Source organism: Microplitis mediator, chromosome 10, assembly GCF_029852145.1.
Source record: "Microplitis mediator isolate UGA2020A chromosome 10, iyMicMedi2.1, whole genome shotgun sequence".
NCBI classification, from domain to species: Eukaryota; Metazoa; Arthropoda; class Insecta; order Hymenoptera; family Braconidae; genus Microplitis; species Microplitis mediator.
The window spans coordinates 10,846,358-10,866,948 of NC_079978.1; the positions used below are offsets into that span (position 1 = coordinate 10,846,358).

Consider the following 20,591-nt stretch of genomic DNA (forward strand, 5'->3'; position numbering starts at 1 on the left):
GTGGCCGTTATGAGGCCTGAGGGAGGTGTGGCCGTTAAGGGTTAAAGTATGAGCTAACAATTCAATCACTTTATTTATTGATGTTAATTTTTTTGTGACCAGTTGCGTGCTAAAGTTAAAAAAAAAAAACCAAGAACCATACATTATAATAGGATCGGTCATCATTATTTTTGCGACAATAGAACGCGTAAGTATATTTTTTATGTTAATTTTTTTTTTGCTCAAAATATTATGTAATATTTTAAGTAAAAAACAATAATAATAATATTTGTTATAATTGAATTACAATTATATTGTTTTTTATTATTAATGAAGTATAATATGAGTGTGAATGTAGCAAATATCAGATAAATTTTAAATTATATGTCGGAAAGTCATTACAAGCTTGGGCGTTATCCCGAGTATTGGTTTCAATATTAATATCTCTCAATTTTATTTAAACTATAAACGAATAATAATTATGCAACACAGTGATTTAATATTAAAAGTATTGTTCACAAATAATGATACTTAGACAAGTAATATAATGAAGATAGTGTCGCACAAATATTAAAATACACTAAATACTCATTAATGCAATAGTTGATTACAAAGGAAATTATAATAATTGTAATACACGGCAGTCCCATAATATTCAAATAAAACCCGATCAAATAATTTACAAATACTACGGCAAACTAGGCTCGAGAACGAATCCACGGTCGACAGCCCGGGTAAAAAAAGTTATATATAATTAGATATAATTATATATAATACCATATATAATTATACATGAAAAATGGCCCTATATAATTATATATAACTATATATATCTATATATAATTATATATAACTATATATGACTATATATAATTGTATATGACCATATATAACTATATATAATTACATATAACTATATATAATTATATAAAGTTATATATAAATATATATATTTTGATATAATTAGGGATAAATATGCAGAAATCTATTCCATCAGGGTTTGCTGGTATTCAGAAAAAGTCAAATTTCAATCATATCCTCTTTATTTCGCATATATGCAGCACTTATTTTCACATTTCTAATTAATAAATATGTTAATGTATTGCTTCACAAGGAACTGTATTGCAAGTATTTCTGATAATACTGTAGGTAATCATAGGCCTGCTATTATAACACTTTTTTACCATTACAATTTTAAGTATTGTTACTAATAATTGCCTTTTTTATACCTAAATTAAACTTTATAAATTAAATTAAGCTGAATTTCTTAAGAAAAACTTATGCATATACATGACTATTTTGTACTAATGTATCAATTGGTATTAATACTACTAGTACTACTAGTACTGATACTCACTTTTTAAATAGTGATGATTTAACATTTCTAATTACGTATACATATTATCTTATGCCTAATGACAATCTTTTTTGTATCATAATATATTATAGAAGATTACAATTTAACGTTAGATAATAAAATACAAATATAATACCATATAAAATGAAATTAGAAAACGAACAAACATCAAACATTAAATATTTCTTAGAAATTAACTTAAACGTTCATATACTTTTAAGAACTAAATTTCTGTGTAATCACACATGTCTTGTCACTCAGATGCACATTATAAGTTAAAATACTTTTTTTCAAACGCTCAAGCATTATTCATTATATAGTCTGAAGACTCATATTTAAATTACGAGTACTATTTTATGACTAACAACAGTTTATTTCATATCTTAACAATACTTAATAACTTAGTAATACTTTTTTATGATTAAATATCTTGGAAATCGAATACTTAGCAAAATGATTAAATTTTAACAATACTCTCCTCTGTCGTAAAAGCATAAACTCTGATAAAAAATATTAAATTTCAGAAATGGATAATAATTAAAAATTTAATAATCAATAAATTCGATGGATGACAGCCATTAAACATGTACTAAAAATTGTTATCTTTCTCAATTTATCTTATTAAAGCTTAATGAACTTATTTATTATAGATTGACGTGTAACGTCATGCGAGATAAAGTATTTTTATCAAGTTAACAAAAAAAGAGTGTGACCAAACGAATTATGTGTTTCGTTTGAGATTTTTTTGATGTGTTCTTTTTAACTCACCGATCCATTGTGACATAGCTGCACGTAGATCAATCGGGTTGGATTTTGACCATCCTTTTTTAGTAGCATAATCATCACAATATTCTGTAATACAATTTTAATGCATCATCAATATCATGGATAGAATCAATTATAAGTAGAATGAAAAAAGATTATATACCCATGAGTGCTCTTTTGGCTAGTCGATCTAATGGTTCAACTTTCTTAAGCTGTTTGTCTTTTCCTTGTGCTGAAGGAGGCCGCCCACTGTACGTGCAGTTCGTTTAAAATAACATCAGGTCTAAATACTCCACCCATCAATCTTCGTAAAAGCGATGTAGCAGACTTCCTAGATAAATCTTCTGCATCGTCAAAAATCGCTTTTTTGCAGTAAATGTTGTTTTTCAACAAAACTAACTAAATTTAAAACAAAAAAAAAATTAATAATTATTATTTTATATTTGTCGTAATTGAAATTTATATTATTATTGACACTATTTAATTCATAACAGGAGTATACTTTTTTAAACTACAATGCTTAAAAACTGAGAAGTTTTCTTTTCTCCACTTATAAAATCATTTTCAAATACTCACTGGCTCGCCGCAGTTTTTGCCCCACAATTGAGGATTCAAAGTTGTATCATCTTTCGGACTATTACTTTCCGTTTTAGATTCAGATTGATGACCGTCCTGATTGTCATTTTCTTCAAGTGTTTCTTTTTTTGATACTCTGAGGGGTTCCTTATAATCATCATTATCACTTGCAGAACTTGTTTCTGCACGTAACACTTCTTTATCACTGTCTTCGGAATCTGATTCGTTTCTTTTTTGCAATATTTTACTACTCAATGCTGAACTTTGACGTGATGGGCTTCGATCTAAGTAAAAAAATAGTTAAATCATAAATATTATAATCACAAACATTCTAATCACTAAATAAAAAATCATTAATTAAATTTACATAATTCGAGGAGCTTGTTCTGTCTTTCAAGCATCATTCTAAGCTCCTCTTTTGTGGGACTTATTGCTGGACGATCAGCGACTGGTTTATTGACTGCAGATTGTTGCTTGGAAGTCCCGTTCTCGAGTCTTTATTCCCATCGTGAATTTTGGATTTAACTTGGTTTTGTAAGTTTTTAGTGTAGTTTTCTTGATTTTTTTTATCTGAATTCTAATTAGAAGAATTAATGATTAAATTAATGTCTAATATTAATAATTTTAAAAATTATTTTATTTATAATATTCTACTTTTTTCGGCTTCTTGACTTGACAGTCACTAATCTCATCAGTAAAAGAAAAGCTTTTCTTAGGCTTCCGGGATCTCTTGGGAGGTAATGGTGATGACTGAACAGGTGAACCAGAAGCTTTCCGTTTCCGTTTTAAATTTTTTGCCTTTTCGTTCAATAGATTAGCATCCTCTAAAATATTCCCATAAAATATAATTATAATCGCATCATTATTATTGAAAAATGTGACAAGCTAGATAACCTCATACAGTTTATTTCAATTTTACATCCATGTTTTAAATTATATTTGAAAAATAAATCAAAATTTTAAACTGATCAATATTATATCAATATTTACCTGACATGCCAACAACAACCCCTTTGTACTTTTCTTTTCCATAAAAAAAATCAACATTTTCGTCTAATATTGGTGGTTGATCGGGATCGCACACGATTTCGAAGTCTTCTACAGTACACAAAGATTGATCTTTGTCACACTCAATTAAATAAAACATATTCAAATCTTTTTATTAAAACAATATAATATAACTATATTTGCTTAATTAGTACAATCTTTATTTTTAATTGACTTCACTTTCAAATAACGCAATTCAATATATGACGCCTTACAACATGAACACGTGTAGCGAGATACTATGACGCCATTTGCAAAAAATGTGCCTATCGTTAGTTTGCAGTTATTGCCACAGTGCAGCGCCGCAATCGATGTATTGGTATTTATCACTGTATGGGTATGGGTATGGGTATAGGCTATGTTTATATAAATATAATATATATACATGTATGTACATACGTAATGCATGGATATATGCATTTGTTTACAATTAAAACACTCATTTTAAATAATCGTTAATTTCAAATCACGACATTATTTTTTCAACTTTATGTGAAATTAATTAAGTTTTATCTTGTTAAATAGATAAATTATAAATAATATGTCATCAGATAAGTCTTCTGGGGATGGGCCTCCAACTGGCAGGAAAAGAAAATATAAATTGTATAAAAAAAATCCCAATAAACAAGTAAGTTTGAAATAATATAAATATTTCTTTTATAAACGGAAAAAACATTTACAGAAAATATTAATTAGAAAATTTTGACATATTGTTTATTCATAATAATAAAGTTAGCCAACGTTTTTAATTTTATGATTTTTTTTTATTGAAAAAATTAGAACAAAAAAATATTTTTAAAAAATTGTACTTGCAGTTTTTCAAATTTTTTACAAGTGAAATTTTTTTTTTAATTTTTTTGTAATGATTTTTTCAATAAAAAAAAATTCTAAAAATTTTTAGATGTCAGCTAATTTAATTTTCATTGTTTATTCATATAATAGTTCTTAAACGTCAAATAATTTATAAGTTTAACAGAAAGTAAAAATAAAATACAGCTTGAAGAAACTCGTCAACATCTATTATGTATTTTAAAAAATTATGCTTTTATACTAACAAAATTTTATAAATATTTTTGATTATATTCAACTCTATGTTTTATAATACAGGTACCATTAAGGACATTAGATAGGTGGGCAGCCAAAAAGCTACTTAAAGCTGATAGACCCAGTACATCTGCGCTTGAAGAAGAATCAAACGTAAACTATGAGTCAAGTTATAGTGCTGAAGAAAATAGTGATGACAGTTCTTGTACAAGTCAAAGCAGTAATGATAATTATAACGAGGATAACCTTGATGCACAAATCAGTTATGATGACACTATTAGGTTATGACAATACTATTAGTGATCATGAAATGCACAATATTGAGGACCAAGAAATATGTAACGAGAATTATGTGGTGATTCAAAATATTGATAATACTCCTAGTATTTTAATCCATGAAAATAGTACTGTGACTGTTGACCAGAGCGTATTTAATTTGCTTGACTTCTATATTCAACATAAACTGTCAAAATCAGCTTTAAAGAATGCTTTGAAGATTCAACTAGCCATCCTTCTTAGTGAAAATAGAATGCCTAAAACTGTATTCAAATTACTTCAGTATGTTGAAAACTTAGCACCTCGTAATGAAGTTTGGAAACATTATTATTGTAAAAATTGTTTATTCTACCTTGGGATTGCTTTTGAAAAAATTTTAAATTGTTCATCTTGTTGTGCCGATAAAAAGAATTTCAATTTTTTTTTTGAATTTAATCTTGAAGATCAACTCAAATATTTTTTTGAAAAGAATAACCTTGCGAATAAGTTGAAACTATTACCGCCAAGACGTGATGATAGCAATGTAATTAGCAATATAACCGATGGTACAGAATACATAAGAGTAAATTCTCGTGAAGACAGAGGGAAATATGACTTGACTTTAATATTAAATACTGATGGATTATCCTTGGTTAAAAGTGCAAACAGCCACTGCTGGCCTTTGATGTATACGATTGCCGAGCTTCCGGAGAATATACGTGAATCATTTATAATAATTTTGGGTTTATGGTATGATTCAGAATGCAAACCAAATATGAACACTTTCCTTCAGCCATTTTGTACTAGATTAAAAGATCTATATTATAAAGGTTTTAAATGGATACACCCGCAAACTAACGAAGAATTTATTTCAAAAGTTGTAGCTCCGTTATTTATTGCAGATGCTCCAGCAAGAGCGAATTTACAGAACATTCTGTTGTATAATGGTACCTATGGATGCAACGTTTGTGAAATAATGACAAAAAAATGTAAAAAAATTGCAGGAAAAAAAACTACACGAATATATCCATTTGAAAAAAATGACTCACTATTGAGAACTAGCACAAGAATGATTAGACAAGCAGAAATGCGAGAGGTTTTTGCCAAAGCCCACTGTAAAGGAGTTAAAGGACTTTCAATATTATCAACGCTTCCATTACTAGATCTTGGATCTTGTGTTTTACCTGAGTATATGCACTCAGTACTGCTTGGAGTTGTTAAGCAGTATGCCAATTTGTTACTGGAAAAACCAGGTCCATGGAATATAAAAAAAGATAGTGATGAAATTAATCTATTTATGGAAAATATTGAACCTCCGCAATCATTCAACCGATTGCCTCGACCAATAACAGATTTTAAGTATTATAAAGCTTCAGAGTTCTATAATTGGATTTTATTTTATTCGTTACCAAGTTTAATTGGTTTTTTACCGGACAAATACATGCAACACTTGATGTTATTAGTTATGGCGTTATATGATTTACTCCAGGATCAAATTCTTATTCAACCGGATCTAGAACGTGCTCAAAACTTCCTTGATTTATTTGTTGAACAAATTCCAATATTGTATAGTGACAGGGAAATGACCTACAATTCTCATCAGCTAAAACATCTTGGACTTTGTGTTAGACGGTGGGGTCCACTGCGGTCAACATCTGCTTTCCCGTGGGAGAATCAAAATGGATATATAGCTCAATCCGTTCACGGAACTAAAAATATAGGTCAAGAAATTGTTAATAACTTAAAAATTATTCAAGGTGTACAAATGCTTAAATGTAAGATAGAACAAACTAATCACAATGCAGAAGCTCGAAAGTTACAAAATTATTCGTTGTTGGGAAATCCAATTAATTATGAAGCCCACGAAAATGATCGCTTTTTGATTATATCCGAAGGTTTTATTGATGAAAACTTGAATATTTATGCTCGAGCAAATATTTTTGGAGAAGTATACACATCAACATCATACAAAACTATTAAAACAAATAGTTATACAATTGAAATAAGAAATTTTGATAATTCCTGTGTATATGGAATGATAAAATTTTTTTTTTGAAAAAGAAAATGAATTATATTTTATAATTGAACGGTTTAAAGTAGAAAATAATAGAATTATGATTCATTCAAAAATGCAAGTGACAGTAAAACATATTTTACCTATAATAGAATCAGGTGAATCATTATTAATTAAACTAAGAGATGTAAAAAGTATTTTCCAGCTAGTAAGAGTAGGTAACTATGTATGTAAAAGACCAGATAAATCGAAAAGAATTTGGTAAAATTGTTTTAAAATTAAATTCTACTAAAAACGAAAATTATTGTACTTTGTATAGAATGGCACAATAAAATTAAATTAAAATTTTATAATTCTGTATGTATGATAAATTAGGCTCTACCTTATTACACGACTATTTATTTATAACATTGTAATTATAGTACTCTATAAAAATCAGACGAAGTTAAGTACATAGTTAATAAATATGAATATAAGAATCATAAGTGAGTAACAATTCAATATAAATAATTCATGTCAAGTTATATATCTTTTTATATAATTATATATAATCTTAAAACGAACACATGTAAAGACATATAGTTATATATAAATTATATGTAATTATATATAGTTTTATATAATTATATATAATCTTAAAAACAAACAAATGTAAAGACATATACTTATGTATAAATTATATGTAATTCTATATTATTCTATATAATTATATCTAATCTTAAAAACGAACATATGTAAAGACATATAGTTATATATAAATTATATGTAATTATATATAGTTTTATATAATTATATATAATCTTAAAAACGAACATATGTAATGACATATAGTTATATATGAATTATATGCAATTATATATAGTTATATATAAATTATATGAAATCATATATAAATATATATAGATTATATATGATTCTATAGAATTATATATAATTTTTTTTACCCGGGAGGATAACTTGAACTCGCACAACGAATGTTCAATCAGAACTGACCAACTCAACTAGTCCAAAAACTCTGTACTCTTCATTAGAAACCTTTTAGTCAAAATGTTTAAAAAAGGACAACAATCTTATTATCTTACTATCTTGTCCTCTGTGTCTTACTATATCCATCCTGTGACCGTGGCTACGTTTGGTGAACAGATGTCACAGCGAGCCTAAGCCTCCCGTAATAAACATAATCTACTTAAGTTGTAAACAACTAGAGCTTAAATTTTATTTAATTGTTACTGTAAAAACTAGTCTCGACGGTTAGGAATTTCCCGTCCAATTGGAAAACCCCATTTTATTCTTTCATCTCCGACATATAAATATATAGAGTAAATTATTAAAAAAATTATATTTATAAAAAATGCTCTTATGAATTTTAGTATTTTACTAATGCGTAATTTTTTAAAATTCATTTTTATAATTATTATCTCTATTTATTTATAAGTTTAAATTTGTTCGACATTTCTATATTTACATTCAAGATATATTAAAATTTTTTTAATTAATTGATTATTTATTTATTTGTTACCAGATTAAGATGAATAACATGAACGACGCTAATGGTGAGTATTTATTATATATATATGTATACAGGTCCAAATTTTTTGATTAGAAAAAAAGTTTTTTCATAAGATACTATTTTCATTTGAATTAAAAGAAAAAATGTTATATTTTTTTGGATTATAAAAACTAGTTTTCGTCAAAAGCATAGTATTTAAATTACAACAAAATATCATTTCTTTTTGTAAATAGACGTTTAAATAGCGTATACATACATTTAAACAATTTAGTTTCAATATTATTGTAGAAATGAATGTTATTTTTCTTTATTCAGCAAACCGAGAACTTGCTGCAGCAAGAGAAGCGGCTGAAGCAGCTATTGCCACGTACAATAGGTTATATAATGCTCATGGTCGGCAACCGTACTGACCACCTTTTCCACGGGCTAACAATGAAATTTTGCCAGCTCTACCGCCGCTGGCTGGACGTAATGGTGAGCTAAGAGTGAATTATGCTGGTGAAGTAGCTGTCCCAGTAGTTTCAGCAGCTGTTCCAGTTGTTCCAACTGCCCCAGTTGTCCCAGCCGTTCCAGCAGCTGTTCAAGCCGTTCCAGTAGCTGTTCAAGCCGTCTCAGCTGCTGTTCAAGCTGTCCCAGCAGTTCCAGCGGCTCCAGCAGCCATTCCACCAGTTCTACCAGCTGCACAAGCTGTCCAAGCCGTTCCAGCGACTGTTCAAGCTGCCCCAGCAGCTGTTCAAGCTGTCCCTGCAGTTCCAATAGCCGTTCAAGCTGCCCCTGCAGTTCCAGGGGTAGCTCTTCCAGCAAATCCAGTAGTTGGTAAGTTCAAATAAATAATATTTAATTATCACTGTATTATCGGCCATAATAATTTTATATTTTTTATTTAAATAATTTGAGGGCATTTTTTTTTTTTTAATTTGGAAATTTATGATTAATTGGTTAATTATTGTATTGTTAATTGTACGGGCCGTAGAAATTCAAAAGTCTACAAAAAAAAGTCACTTATGGTATTTTGGCAGAGCTACTTGTCCAAGAATTATTTTAGCTTGAAGTTAAATATGTTCTAAATTTCTATATTTTTTTATTTTTTCTCCGGCGAAATTATCAGACTTTCTTGCTTAATAAATCTAATAGATCTTTATATTTGTATGTATAAGGCATTACTTACCCGATAAAAAATGTGTTATAAAATTTACTATTTGATTGTTAAAATTCTCCATTTTGACAATTGGGTTCTGGGTTATAATTTCAAATAGTAATTTTTAAAGTTTATTTTTTTCCGTGTATATCTTTTTATATCCATATATATGATCTTTCTAGATATAAGCATAAATACTTATATCTGCTCATATCTAATCATATATACGTAGATATAGAGATGTATTTAAATTGATATTCAAGAAGATATATGCATATCCAAGTAATATAAGTATATCTGCTCAGATTAAACTATAAATAAGCAGATCTAAAGATTTATATTCAAGAAGACATAAGTATATATAGTTATATCTGCTTAGACCTAATTGTATGCATGTGGGTATATAGATGCAAAAATAATTAATATCCAAGCAGATATGTGTATATCCAAGCATTTATGATTATATTTAAAATTGTGTGTCTATATGGAGTTATATTTATTCAGTTCCAATAATATTTAAATACAGTTAGGCTCTTGAATCGTTGAACTGTTGGGGTTCTATTGCAAATAAGACATTAACGGGTAATGCTAACCGATTTTCAATTCAATTTAATTTACGGACAAACACTAGAAACTTAAAATAGAGAGTCTTTAGCGGTTTTTAAAACCTTAACAGAGAGCTAGAAATTCCGTATTTTCAAAAATTCTAATATGTCTCCGAGAAAAATTATTTTAAAATTCTCATTTACTCAACGAGTGCAACAAAGATAGTCTCGTTCATTTTTCTGAGTGTGAGAAAGAAATCTGGTAGCGTATCCCCTTAAATACAGAGTTTTTTTATCTAATTATATACATGAATATCTGAGTAAGATACGAAAATTAAAAATTTTTATCCAAGCAGATATAAATATTTTCGAAAATAAATTATTTCACATTGGTAGGATTATATCTGTTTACATTTAATTATATAGATTAAGGTGAATAAAATATATTCAGTCTCATGTAATAGATAAAAGTTTAAGAAAATATTAATAATTTTTTTGATTATATGTAATTAAATATAAACATAAATAATTGAATATGAAAGTATTAAATTACGCAGTTTTTTCTGAAAGCTGTTGTCTTAGAATATTATGATAAATAATTATATAAAACTAATTTAGTCGTAACATGCAGGTAAACAGGTGCAATAACGTATAGACGAATGTTATAGATTAAATTGAACGGAATATAGTATAGTACTGGATAGCTCAACTGGTAAAGCATGCGGCGCGATATCGATGGTTCAGGTTATCTACACTTATCCAAAAAATTAAAGGAACAAAAAAATTTTATAAATTTTTTAGTGATTTTTGGAAGGCTGTATTTTCGTAAAAAATGAGCGTATCGAAAAAACAAAAAAGCAAATTGAAGCTTGAAATCTCTAGTTTAAAGATCTTTCAGCAAAATATTGTTTCGAGCCACGGTTTTTGCGGAATCATAAGAAAAAGGTCGAGACAAAATTTTTCGAAATTTTTTGGTTTTGTTTGTAAGATCTACGGGGCCGGGAAAAATTTTTTCAAAAAAACGAATTCATGGTTTGCTTAGAAAATTTATTCAGCTACAATTTGCTTTTTTTTGTTTTTCTGTACGTCAATTTGCTGCTGAGATATCAGCCTTCAAATGAAAAAGGATCCTTTTGTCTTTGATTATTGATATCTCAGTAAATAATGGCCGCACAGTAATTTAAAGGGCAGTTTGAGAAACTTGAATAAGTCCCTACAAGTTCCATTTTCGATTTTTTCAAAAAAAACTTTTTTTATCCTTGATATCCATTTGAAAAACCCTTAAAAAATGGCCGTTTTCTGGTTTTTAGTCCACTCATCGCTACTCTGCAAATATCGATAAAAAAAATAATGTTGCCAGGTAATTTTACAGCTTAATGTACCCCCAAAAACCCTGGAAATTTTCAGATTGATCCATTGAAGCGTTTGTCCGGGCCGATTGCTCAAAGTTTTGCAAAACAATTAAAGGAACAAGTTTTGTTCCTCAATTTGTGTAATTATTACCAAAATGAAAAAATCAATTTTTTTCGGATTTTCTTTCATTTTTGCTTTCGTTATTCAGTAAATGTAAGCTAAAGAGAAAAAAAAAAAAAAAAATTTCAGAAAAACAAAAAAAAAGAAAAAAAAACTGAATAAAACGTAAAAAAATTCTTGTTTTATCTCGTTTTTCAAATATTTTTTAACTTCCCGCTAAGAAAATCGACGATTTTCGAAAAATTGGGAAGTTATTGTTTTCACCCCGATTTTCGAAAGTCGAGTTTTCATCAGAAGTCGACGTTTTGAGGTCCTCCCTTGTGGAAATTTTTCTCTGCAGAAAGTGAAAATAATTCTTACAAATTGAAAATAACAGTTTTAAAAGTCTTATTTTCTCTTAAAAACTCTGAAAAGCTCGTAGAAAGTCAAAAAAAATCATATTAAGTCCTGAAAAGTCCAATATTTAGTCAAATTTGGCAATTCTTCGAGAAGAATTATTAAGACTTTTTAAGACTTGTAGCAAAAAATTTTCATATGGCAATATAAAATGTTTTCCAGAATAATTCAGAAAAATCTATTGAAATGAAGAATTTTATTACAATTATCGGAAAACAAAATTTCTGGAAAAATTCGGAGAAATGTGAAAAATAGTAGATAATTTATTCAAGTTTTTTTATATTACAATTAACATTAAATAATTTACTCATTTGAATAAATTAAGAAATTAAAAGGATAGGTAGGATATTAATGAAAAACTGTTTTAATTATCAAAATGATAAATATTTTATTTTGGTGTGCTAATCAATAATTCAAACTATTCAATAATTTTAATGGTAGAAAAAAATAATAACAACCCGGTAAGTATTATTGATATTATCATGATTTTTAGTTAAAAGTAAGTAAAACTATACAATAATATAATGAAATATTTAATAATTTATAATTATCATCAGTTATAACTAAGTGTAATAATAACATAATAAATTAAATATAATAATTTGACTTTACAGTAAGTGAAAATATACAGTTATACTTAACTTAATAATTTGTTGATAACCATTTTGCGTAATAAGTGTCAAAAAAATTTTACATTTATAAATGGAAATAGTTATGAAGTAAAAAATTATCACAATAATCTGTATTGTACAATAACAGAACCATATTATTTGCATAAACTGCATTATAAAAGTACATCAAAATTTATATCACTACATTATTATTTTACTCTTATAATATTTATATTGTACTACCAATTTCAAAATTTTGAACTGGCAAGATTTTAAATAATATGTAAGCAAAAAACGCAAACAACGATAATAATTATCTAAATGTAAATATAACAAGATGTGGAGAAAAATAATGTTTTTCATTGTTAGAAATGTTTAATGAAGCGGTATTCATAAAAATTTCTTTTTATTAATTTGGAGAACAATACTATTTTTATCAATCGCCATAACATCCGGGTGGTATGAAAATAACATAACTTTTTGTTTCTATGGACGTCAAAATACATGGTTGTAATATCATGCTTGCTTCGCAATATTGCAATTTTTTAGTTATTAAACATTCTTCAACATTGTGAACAGTAACATTCTTGGACGAAAAAAAAAACTTTTTTTGTTTTACTACCTCTTCAAAAAAGATGAAAATTTTCTTTTCAGTTTCATCAGTACCAAAATAACAAATATTTTTGATTATGCCTATCTTGCCATTTTTAAATAATACTGAAGAGTCATTTATTTTTTCACAAAAACGATAACTGTCTGATGTATATCGCTTACCGTTTAAAATAAATCTATTAAACGACTTACATTTAGCCGATTTATTCAAAAGTTTTTTCTCTTCTGGATTTAGTTCATAATCTTTTCCTTTTCCAATTAATATGCAATTGTCCACTTTCAAAGAATTCTTCAAACGTCCGGTTAAATGTTTTTCACAAAATTTTAGAAAGTCTTCGCTGACTTCTATTTTTTTTTTTAATAACGGTAATGATTTTTGGAATAAGTATCGTCTTGCGATTTGTACAGCAATATGATTTGGACTTTTTTGCATTTTCAGAACAAAGTGATTTTCATTTTCAAAAATGAACGTATTGTGGAACTGCAAAGGACCTAAATTCAATACACATCTTTTCATATGTAACAGTAAATGGATATTGTAAGTCATCACTTGTTTTCCGAAGTATTCTTGATATAATGCTACATATCTTACAATCAATGAACCAGCAATTTCAAGATCATTATATTCAATTATTTCTAATAATAGAATACGTACTGCCTCTACTAGCAGAGCTAAATGCTCTAAATATTTTTGAGGAAGAATCCCTTTGAGACATAGTAAAGAATATAACAGTAGCCATGATCGCCATTCACTCGCCTTCCACATGTCTCTTTCGGTAATAGATCTTGGTGAGCGCGTTATACATGTAGGATGTTTAAAATCTTTAAGTTTAGTACTTATTACTTCGAGCTGATTAGGATTACCAATATAGTAATCTTTACCGAATGATGACAGCAGTATCTCGGTGTGCTGCTTTATTACTCCTAATAGAATGGCATGCATATAGTCTGGGGACATTCCATCTGCAATGTTAAAATATTTTAAATTCATTAATGGAGATGGCCCCCAAACACCCATAACATCTCGACCATATTCATTTTGAGCAGCTAATATCATGCATCTTTTGATGGACTCATCTGTCCTATCTGGTGGAGCAACTATTGATATAGGATATTTTCGGTTGTTATCAACGCGTTCTGTCGGATGTTCGCAGAATGTACATCCATGGTTACCGTTATATTGTTTCATATTCAAAACTTTGCACCTCGCTACTGAGTCAACTACAGCACACAAAGGAATAAACTTACTTGTTATTAATTGATCTCCTAATTTCCATTGTATACCTTCATCCGACAGTTTATTAGCTTGGTGAACAAATGGTTGTAGAAAAAGAAGCATATCTGGCTCTTTTTTATGAACCCATAAACCAGTCATAATAATATGTTTAGATTGAAGTTTTGGTGATAATTCATTTATTTTAACATATATTGGCCAGATAGAAAGTTTACTAGATTTCGAAGGCTGACAACCATCAGTATTGAATGTGTATGTGAAATTATATTTATCTGCTAAAGGATGATTTATCGTAGATAATTTTTTATATATTTGTCCATCACTCATATTTCGTATGTCATTGTTGTACAAATTTTGTTGAACACCTTGGAATCTTTCCAATAATACTTCTTGCACTTCTGGGTTTTCTAAAATTTTTTTTAGCTGTTGAGAGACATCAAAAGTTAGAAAATATGAAATCCCTGGCGATTTCTCATTATTTCTACAAGTTTCACAAACTAGTTCTTTTTTATTCAACTTTTCTTGAGTACCAAAATAATATAAACAATCTTCGCAAAATAAATGGTAAGACAGAATTTCTTCATTTAATTCTAATATTTTAAATAATTTATGCTTTGAAGCAGGAACTACTTCATTTCTAAACAAAGTATTTATCATTGAGAGGATTGCAGTAATAGTCTTCCAAGTAAGGGATTCCTCAGCTCCTAATAAAAGAGTCATCATTAAGGCTTCTCCCCGCGTAGTTGTCGTACAGTTGCAGAGTGGTTGGTGATAATCATGATCATCATCACTTTCTGAACGATGATGCTGTAAAATAAGAACAATGAACAACTTATTTTATAAATGTAAATAAACTAAGAAATCACAATACAAGCTTCAACTACGAAAAATGATTGTTTATCATTATGATTGTTATTAACACTATTTTTAATATAATTATAACTTTATAAGTCTAGTTATTGCTGTATGTTATTATAATTCAAAGCATTAAGACTTGGTTGCATAAGTTTGGAAATGAGTAAGAGTAATCAATAAAAAAATATAAATTTCTCTTCCAATGACATACATGCATATATATTAGAATGCTTCAAAAAAATTTTATATTTTTTATTCTATCAGCTGTTGCGAAGAAATTTTCTATAAATTGAAACAATAATCCTGTCAAAAAGACGATTTTTTATTGCACGACTTATGATGCGAAGCACGTGCTTTACGATCGAAAAATTTTTTTCGCCTCACTTCGGCAACTATTTCAATTATTATACCCTTGTTAGTTCACGAAATTAAAAATTATGAGAAACGTTTTTGATTGGGTAGAAAAAGAGAAAAAATTTTCAGTCAAATCTAAAGGGGTCGGGTTTAAAAGTGGTCTTTCTTTACGATAACTCCAGGACAGTGTATAATAAAAAAAATCTAAAACTAGATCAGAAAATTAATCATTTAAAGCTACAATTGGCCTTCTTTGTTTTTGTTACCATTTCCATTCGACTAACAGCCTGTTGAAAATCACTTAATGATTTAGAATTTTTTGAATGCCTCTTAATTTTCGTGATTAGTGTATTATTAAAAAATTTTCAAATTTTTAACTGTCGCAAAAAAATCCCCGGATACTTTTCGTAATTCCCAGACATTTAGTAGGAAATAAAATTTTCTACAAAAAAAAATTTTATGACATTTTGTGATAGAGTTTGATAATTTCGCTGGAAAAGTAAAAAGTTCTCAAAATTTACTATAAATTTGACTTCATGCTCAAATTATTTTTGAATAGATAGATTTATCAAAAAATCATGAGACCTTTTTGTAGAGCGTTAAATTCCCTACAACATGTGTCCCGGCCTTATGTGTACAATATGCCGTTACCCGAGTATAAAATTCCAAACTTGAAATTTGTTTTTCTCATATTATTAAAACGGGAAATAGAAAATCGCAATTAGAGAGTACTTAATATCAATAATAAGGACTTAAATTTTAGCAGGCGTCTTCTTTTATGCTACTGGAACTTTTATTTGTATGTCCTTAAAAAAAAACGATAGTCGATTTGATTGGGTTGATCTAATGTATGTGTCCGCGCGGTCTCACCACCATTCGTTCGTCGCGCCGCCATGTATTTAATATTGCGGTGTTGCCAAATAATATAACTATGATTTTCAAAAATTCAAGCCATGCAATCTTATAGGGCCAGACAATTCTAATATTTTTAGAATTTTTTTTACTATACTACCAATTTCGTTTTAAATAGAAATATTTAGGTACACGAAAAGAATTTTTTGATAAAAATTACTCTGTAATTTCGAGTAATCCTGGCCCGTTGCAAAAAATTGGTATTTCTTGTTTTAAATTTAATATTTTTCGTTTAAATATTAACGTTGCTAGACTATGGTTTACTCTTCTACTGAGTAATTTTTTAAAAGTCTTATATTTAGTCGATTATTGTGAATATCTCCTCTTAATCGATTAATTTTTACTCCATGCGATTAATTTCTACTCCCCAATACACCATTTTTTTAAACCCATTAGCTTTTTGATGAAAAACTGCTTCAATTAAATGTCTTTTATTTTGCTCGCGACAACTTACATGTTACGCACACAAACGTAGGCTTAAAAAAACAGACGATCTCTGTATTGCTCTATAACTTAATATTTATTTTAAAATTAAAAAAAAATTTGTATCCTTTCTTTTTCAACACAATAAGAGTAATTTTTTTTCTTTATTCTTTTTCAAAATATTTATTTTAAGTCATATTCTAAGGCAATTAGATGGTTGTTCGATTTTTGATGGGAATTTCAGCCTATTATTTGTAATTTTTATTATAATTCAATCTAAATTTTATAAATTGAATCATCAACTTTTTATCATAACTTTATCATAATTTTTATCATTAAATTCTTTCCGTGTAAGAGATGAATTTAATGAGCTGGAAATGAGCCGTTGGTTGTAACTGGCAACAGTGAACGGAAAATCCGAACAAATTCAACGCCCGAGCTTACTCGTGTCAACAGTAAATCACCGCGTTTCTCAGGTTTTCCAATAAAAAAAATTATTTTTTTAATATTTAAAATATCGGAAAAATGAATATCATTTATTCATTAGATACTAGAAAGTATAGTAGAAAAACTCATAAAATTTCTAAAGACTAAGAAATTTCTTTTCTTTTTAAATAATCTTTAATAAAAATAGTGGCGCTGCGCTCGTAGCACGACGGACGAAGAAATGTATATCGCGTGCCAAAAGGTAAAAGGGCGCATTGCTACAGGTTATCAGGGATCCATGCTAAAACGGCGCATAAACAATTTTTTTTGCCATTAGTTTTAAAATCTTTGGAAACACAAAGATCTGTAAAAAAAAAAAAATTTAGGCATCCTTAAACTACAAGGGCGTATTTCGACATACGCCCTTTTAGCTTTTAGTAAAGTAGTGCCTAAAGCTAAAAGGGCGCATAAAAAAAATTCGAGTTTGAATTGACTAATAGTTTCACAAGACGAGTTAGATGAAAAAAACTGTCTCCTACACTTTTTTTCTTAAAATGTATTAAAAAAAAAAAAAAAAATACCAAATTTTTTATTAAATAAAAAATTTTCATAACGATTATACAACATAAAAAAATACTAATTTACTTCAGTGTAAGAATTTTAAAATAATTTTATCAACTCTAATAACCAATTCTGACAGAAAATACATTAATACAATCAGCCGTATTTTGTGATTTTTCTACACGCATTTTTAATTTTAATATTAAAAGAACGTATTAGTTAGATTACACCTTTGTGACTAGCGTTTTTTTTCTTCATTTTTAGACTTAGACCAAGCTTTTTAATAAATTCCTACCAAAAAAATTATAGGCCCTTCTTAAGTCACAGGCAAGCTTTAGGTCAAAAAATTTTCAAATTCCTAAAGCTGAAAGGGTGCGTAATTAAAGACATACGCCCTTTTAGCTTTGGGAAATCTATGTTTGATTTTCATGTGTAAAAAAATTTTATTAATCAATTGGCGATAAAAAAAACATTATGCGACCTTTTACCTTTTGGCACGCGATATACATATGTTTGTATGTACGTATGTATGTTTTTTAAGTATGAAAATTTTCCTAGTTTAAATTAATGGGTATAAATATTCTTACTTATCTGATAAAAATAACATAAATATATGTTTTTTATAGAGAATTCTATGATCTACAAAAATTTTCATTTAAACCGAATTGTTAAATTGAACCGCCAACAAATTATGGTCTTTGGAAGATATTTATATAACCTCTCATGACCCAAAAATCTATACTTGAGTCAATTCTTTTTTGGTACATTTTTCAGATATTTCTATTATAACATTGTTCACGTTCTATAATAATCATCAATTAGAAAAATGTTTAAAATTAACTAAAGTTCTGTAAGCACTCAATCATCGTCTATTCAATTCATAACTTAGTATTAATTACTTCAATCTTATTTTATCTTTTCTTTTGCACTTATCAAAGTTAATTTTTCCACTTTAAACTTTTTTTGACTAAAATACTATCGTAAAAAGTTGAATATCTTATGAAATATAAGAAAAAAATCAATGTAAGCTAATGTCTTGTAAGTAAATCATGATCATCAAATATTAAAATTTTCTAACTACTGTAATTTGATGGCAACAACTTGGGTTAAAAGACCATTTTCGTAGATCGATAAATTCTTAAAAAAAAAAAAAAAACGTATATTTACTTTATTTCTATGTGGTAAATAAAAAACGTTCACAGATGAATGTAAACTAAACATTTTCTTATCTTCAATACTTCGGACATCTTTGATTTTCTAGTTGTAAATTTAAAAGCAATTTTGAAATCAAGTAAGATTATTATACTCCTCGAAAAAGACGACTAATCTAAATAATAAGTAACCAATTTAAATGTATATATATATATATATATATATATATATATATATATATATATATATATATATATATATATATATATATATTAGGGCGTTTCAAAAAAATCAAGAATTTTTTTTTTTTCTCGGAACCAGGCTCAAAAGTTTCGTTTAGATGCCAAAATAGGCCTCTGAAAATATGAGCCCTTAATATTAATATTAAGGTAGTCCGCATTGCACTTTTTGATTTTCCATAAGAAAAACAGGAAAAAAAATTTTTTTTTCTTCTGATTTTTGAAACTAATGAACCGTAAATTACATTGTAATGTCCATCACATATTTTTGTAGAGAATTGAACGCTCTACAAAAAAAGTCTCTTATCATTTTTTGATAAATTCGTCTGCACGAAAGTTATTGGAGCTGGAAGTCAAATCTACAGAAAATTTCGAGATCTTTTTATTTTTCCAGCAAAACTATCAGACTTATCAAAAAATGTCATAGGACTTTTTTTGTAGACAACTTTATTCCCTACAAATTATTTTTAATAAAATTCATTCAAATTCCGCATTGTTTTTTTAGTTATTTTCATTTTAACGTTAAGTTCTCAAAATCGATTAGAAAACTATTATTTTTATGAGCTTGGCATTAAAATGAAAATAACTAGAAAACAATGCGGAATTTGAAAAAACTTTATTCGGTGTAACTTCTAGGGAATAAAATTATCTACAAAAAAGGTTCAATAATATTTTGTAATAGGTCTGATAGTTTCGCCGGAAAAGTAAGAAAAACTCAAAATTTAATATGAATTCGACTTCAACCTCAAATAACTTTTGAACAAATAGATTCCGCAAAAAATGATAAGAATCTTTTTTTGTAGAACATTCAATTCCCTAGAAAAATATGCCTGCTAATCATTTCTATGACGCATCGTTAGCTCCTTATAGAAATCAGAAGACATAAAAAAAATTTTTCCCATGTTATTCTTATGGGAAATAGAAAAGTGCAATGCGGACAATGTTAATATTAATATTAAGAGCTCTAATTTTCACAGGCGTCTTTTTTTATCTAAGCGAAACTTTTGAACCTGTTTGGAAGAAAAAAAAAAATTTGTTTGTTTTTTGAATCACCCTAATATAGATATATATATTTATATAACTAATTTTGGAATGATGAATGAACATTGCAAT

The 20,591-nt window shown here is 27.7% G+C and overlaps 2 protein-coding genes across 2 annotated transcripts; one reads left to right on the forward strand and one right to left on the reverse strand.

The window, feature by feature from the left end:
- Positions 1-1,022: 1,022 nt before the first annotated feature.
- On the reverse strand, positions 1,023-3,954 carry LOC130675913 (uncharacterized). Its single transcript, XM_057481813.1, has 6 exons — positions 3,668-3,954; positions 3,332-3,501; positions 3,045-3,254; positions 2,678-2,961; positions 2,265-2,500; positions 1,023-2,188 (listed from the first exon to the last, which is right to left on the reverse strand). The coding sequence occupies exons 3-5, from the start codon at positions 3,079-3,081 to the stop codon at positions 2,309-2,311; spliced, it is 513 nt and encodes a 170-aa protein (XP_057337796.1). The 5' UTR covers positions 3,082-3,254; positions 3,332-3,501; positions 3,668-3,954; the 3' UTR covers positions 1,023-2,188; positions 2,265-2,308.
- Positions 3,955-4,087: 133 nt separating this feature from the next.
- LOC130675580 (uncharacterized) lies at positions 4,088-7,537 on the forward strand. The gene is made up of 2 exons (XM_057481350.1): positions 4,088-4,352; positions 4,832-7,537. Exon 2 carries the CDS (start codon positions 4,929-4,931, stop codon positions 7,077-7,079), a length of 2,151 nt encoding a protein of 716 aa, XP_057337333.1. The 5' UTR covers positions 4,088-4,352; positions 4,832-4,928; the 3' UTR covers positions 7,080-7,537.
- Positions 7,538-20,591: the final 13,054 nt, after the last annotated feature.

What these genes read in the sequence shown, in the direction of transcription:
- LOC130675580 (XM_057481350.1), top strand. Translation starts at nt 4,929, where the DNA reads ATGAGTCAAGTTATAGTGCTGAAGAAAATAGTGATGACAGTTCTTGTA.
- LOC130675913 (XM_057481813.1), bottom strand. Translation starts at nt 3,081, where the DNA reads ATGATGCTTGAAAGACAGAACAAGCTCCTCGAATTAT. An exon ending in GAACAAGCTCCTCGAATTAT is followed by an intron (nt 2,962 to 3,044) that starts GTAAATTTAATT and finishes TTTTTTACTTAG; the next exon opens with ATCGAAGCCCATCACGTCAA. An exon ending in GCAAAAACTGCGGCGAGCCA is followed by an intron (nt 2,501 to 2,677) that starts GTGAGTATTTGA and finishes TTTTAAATTTAG; the next exon opens with TTAGTTTTGTTGAAAAACAA.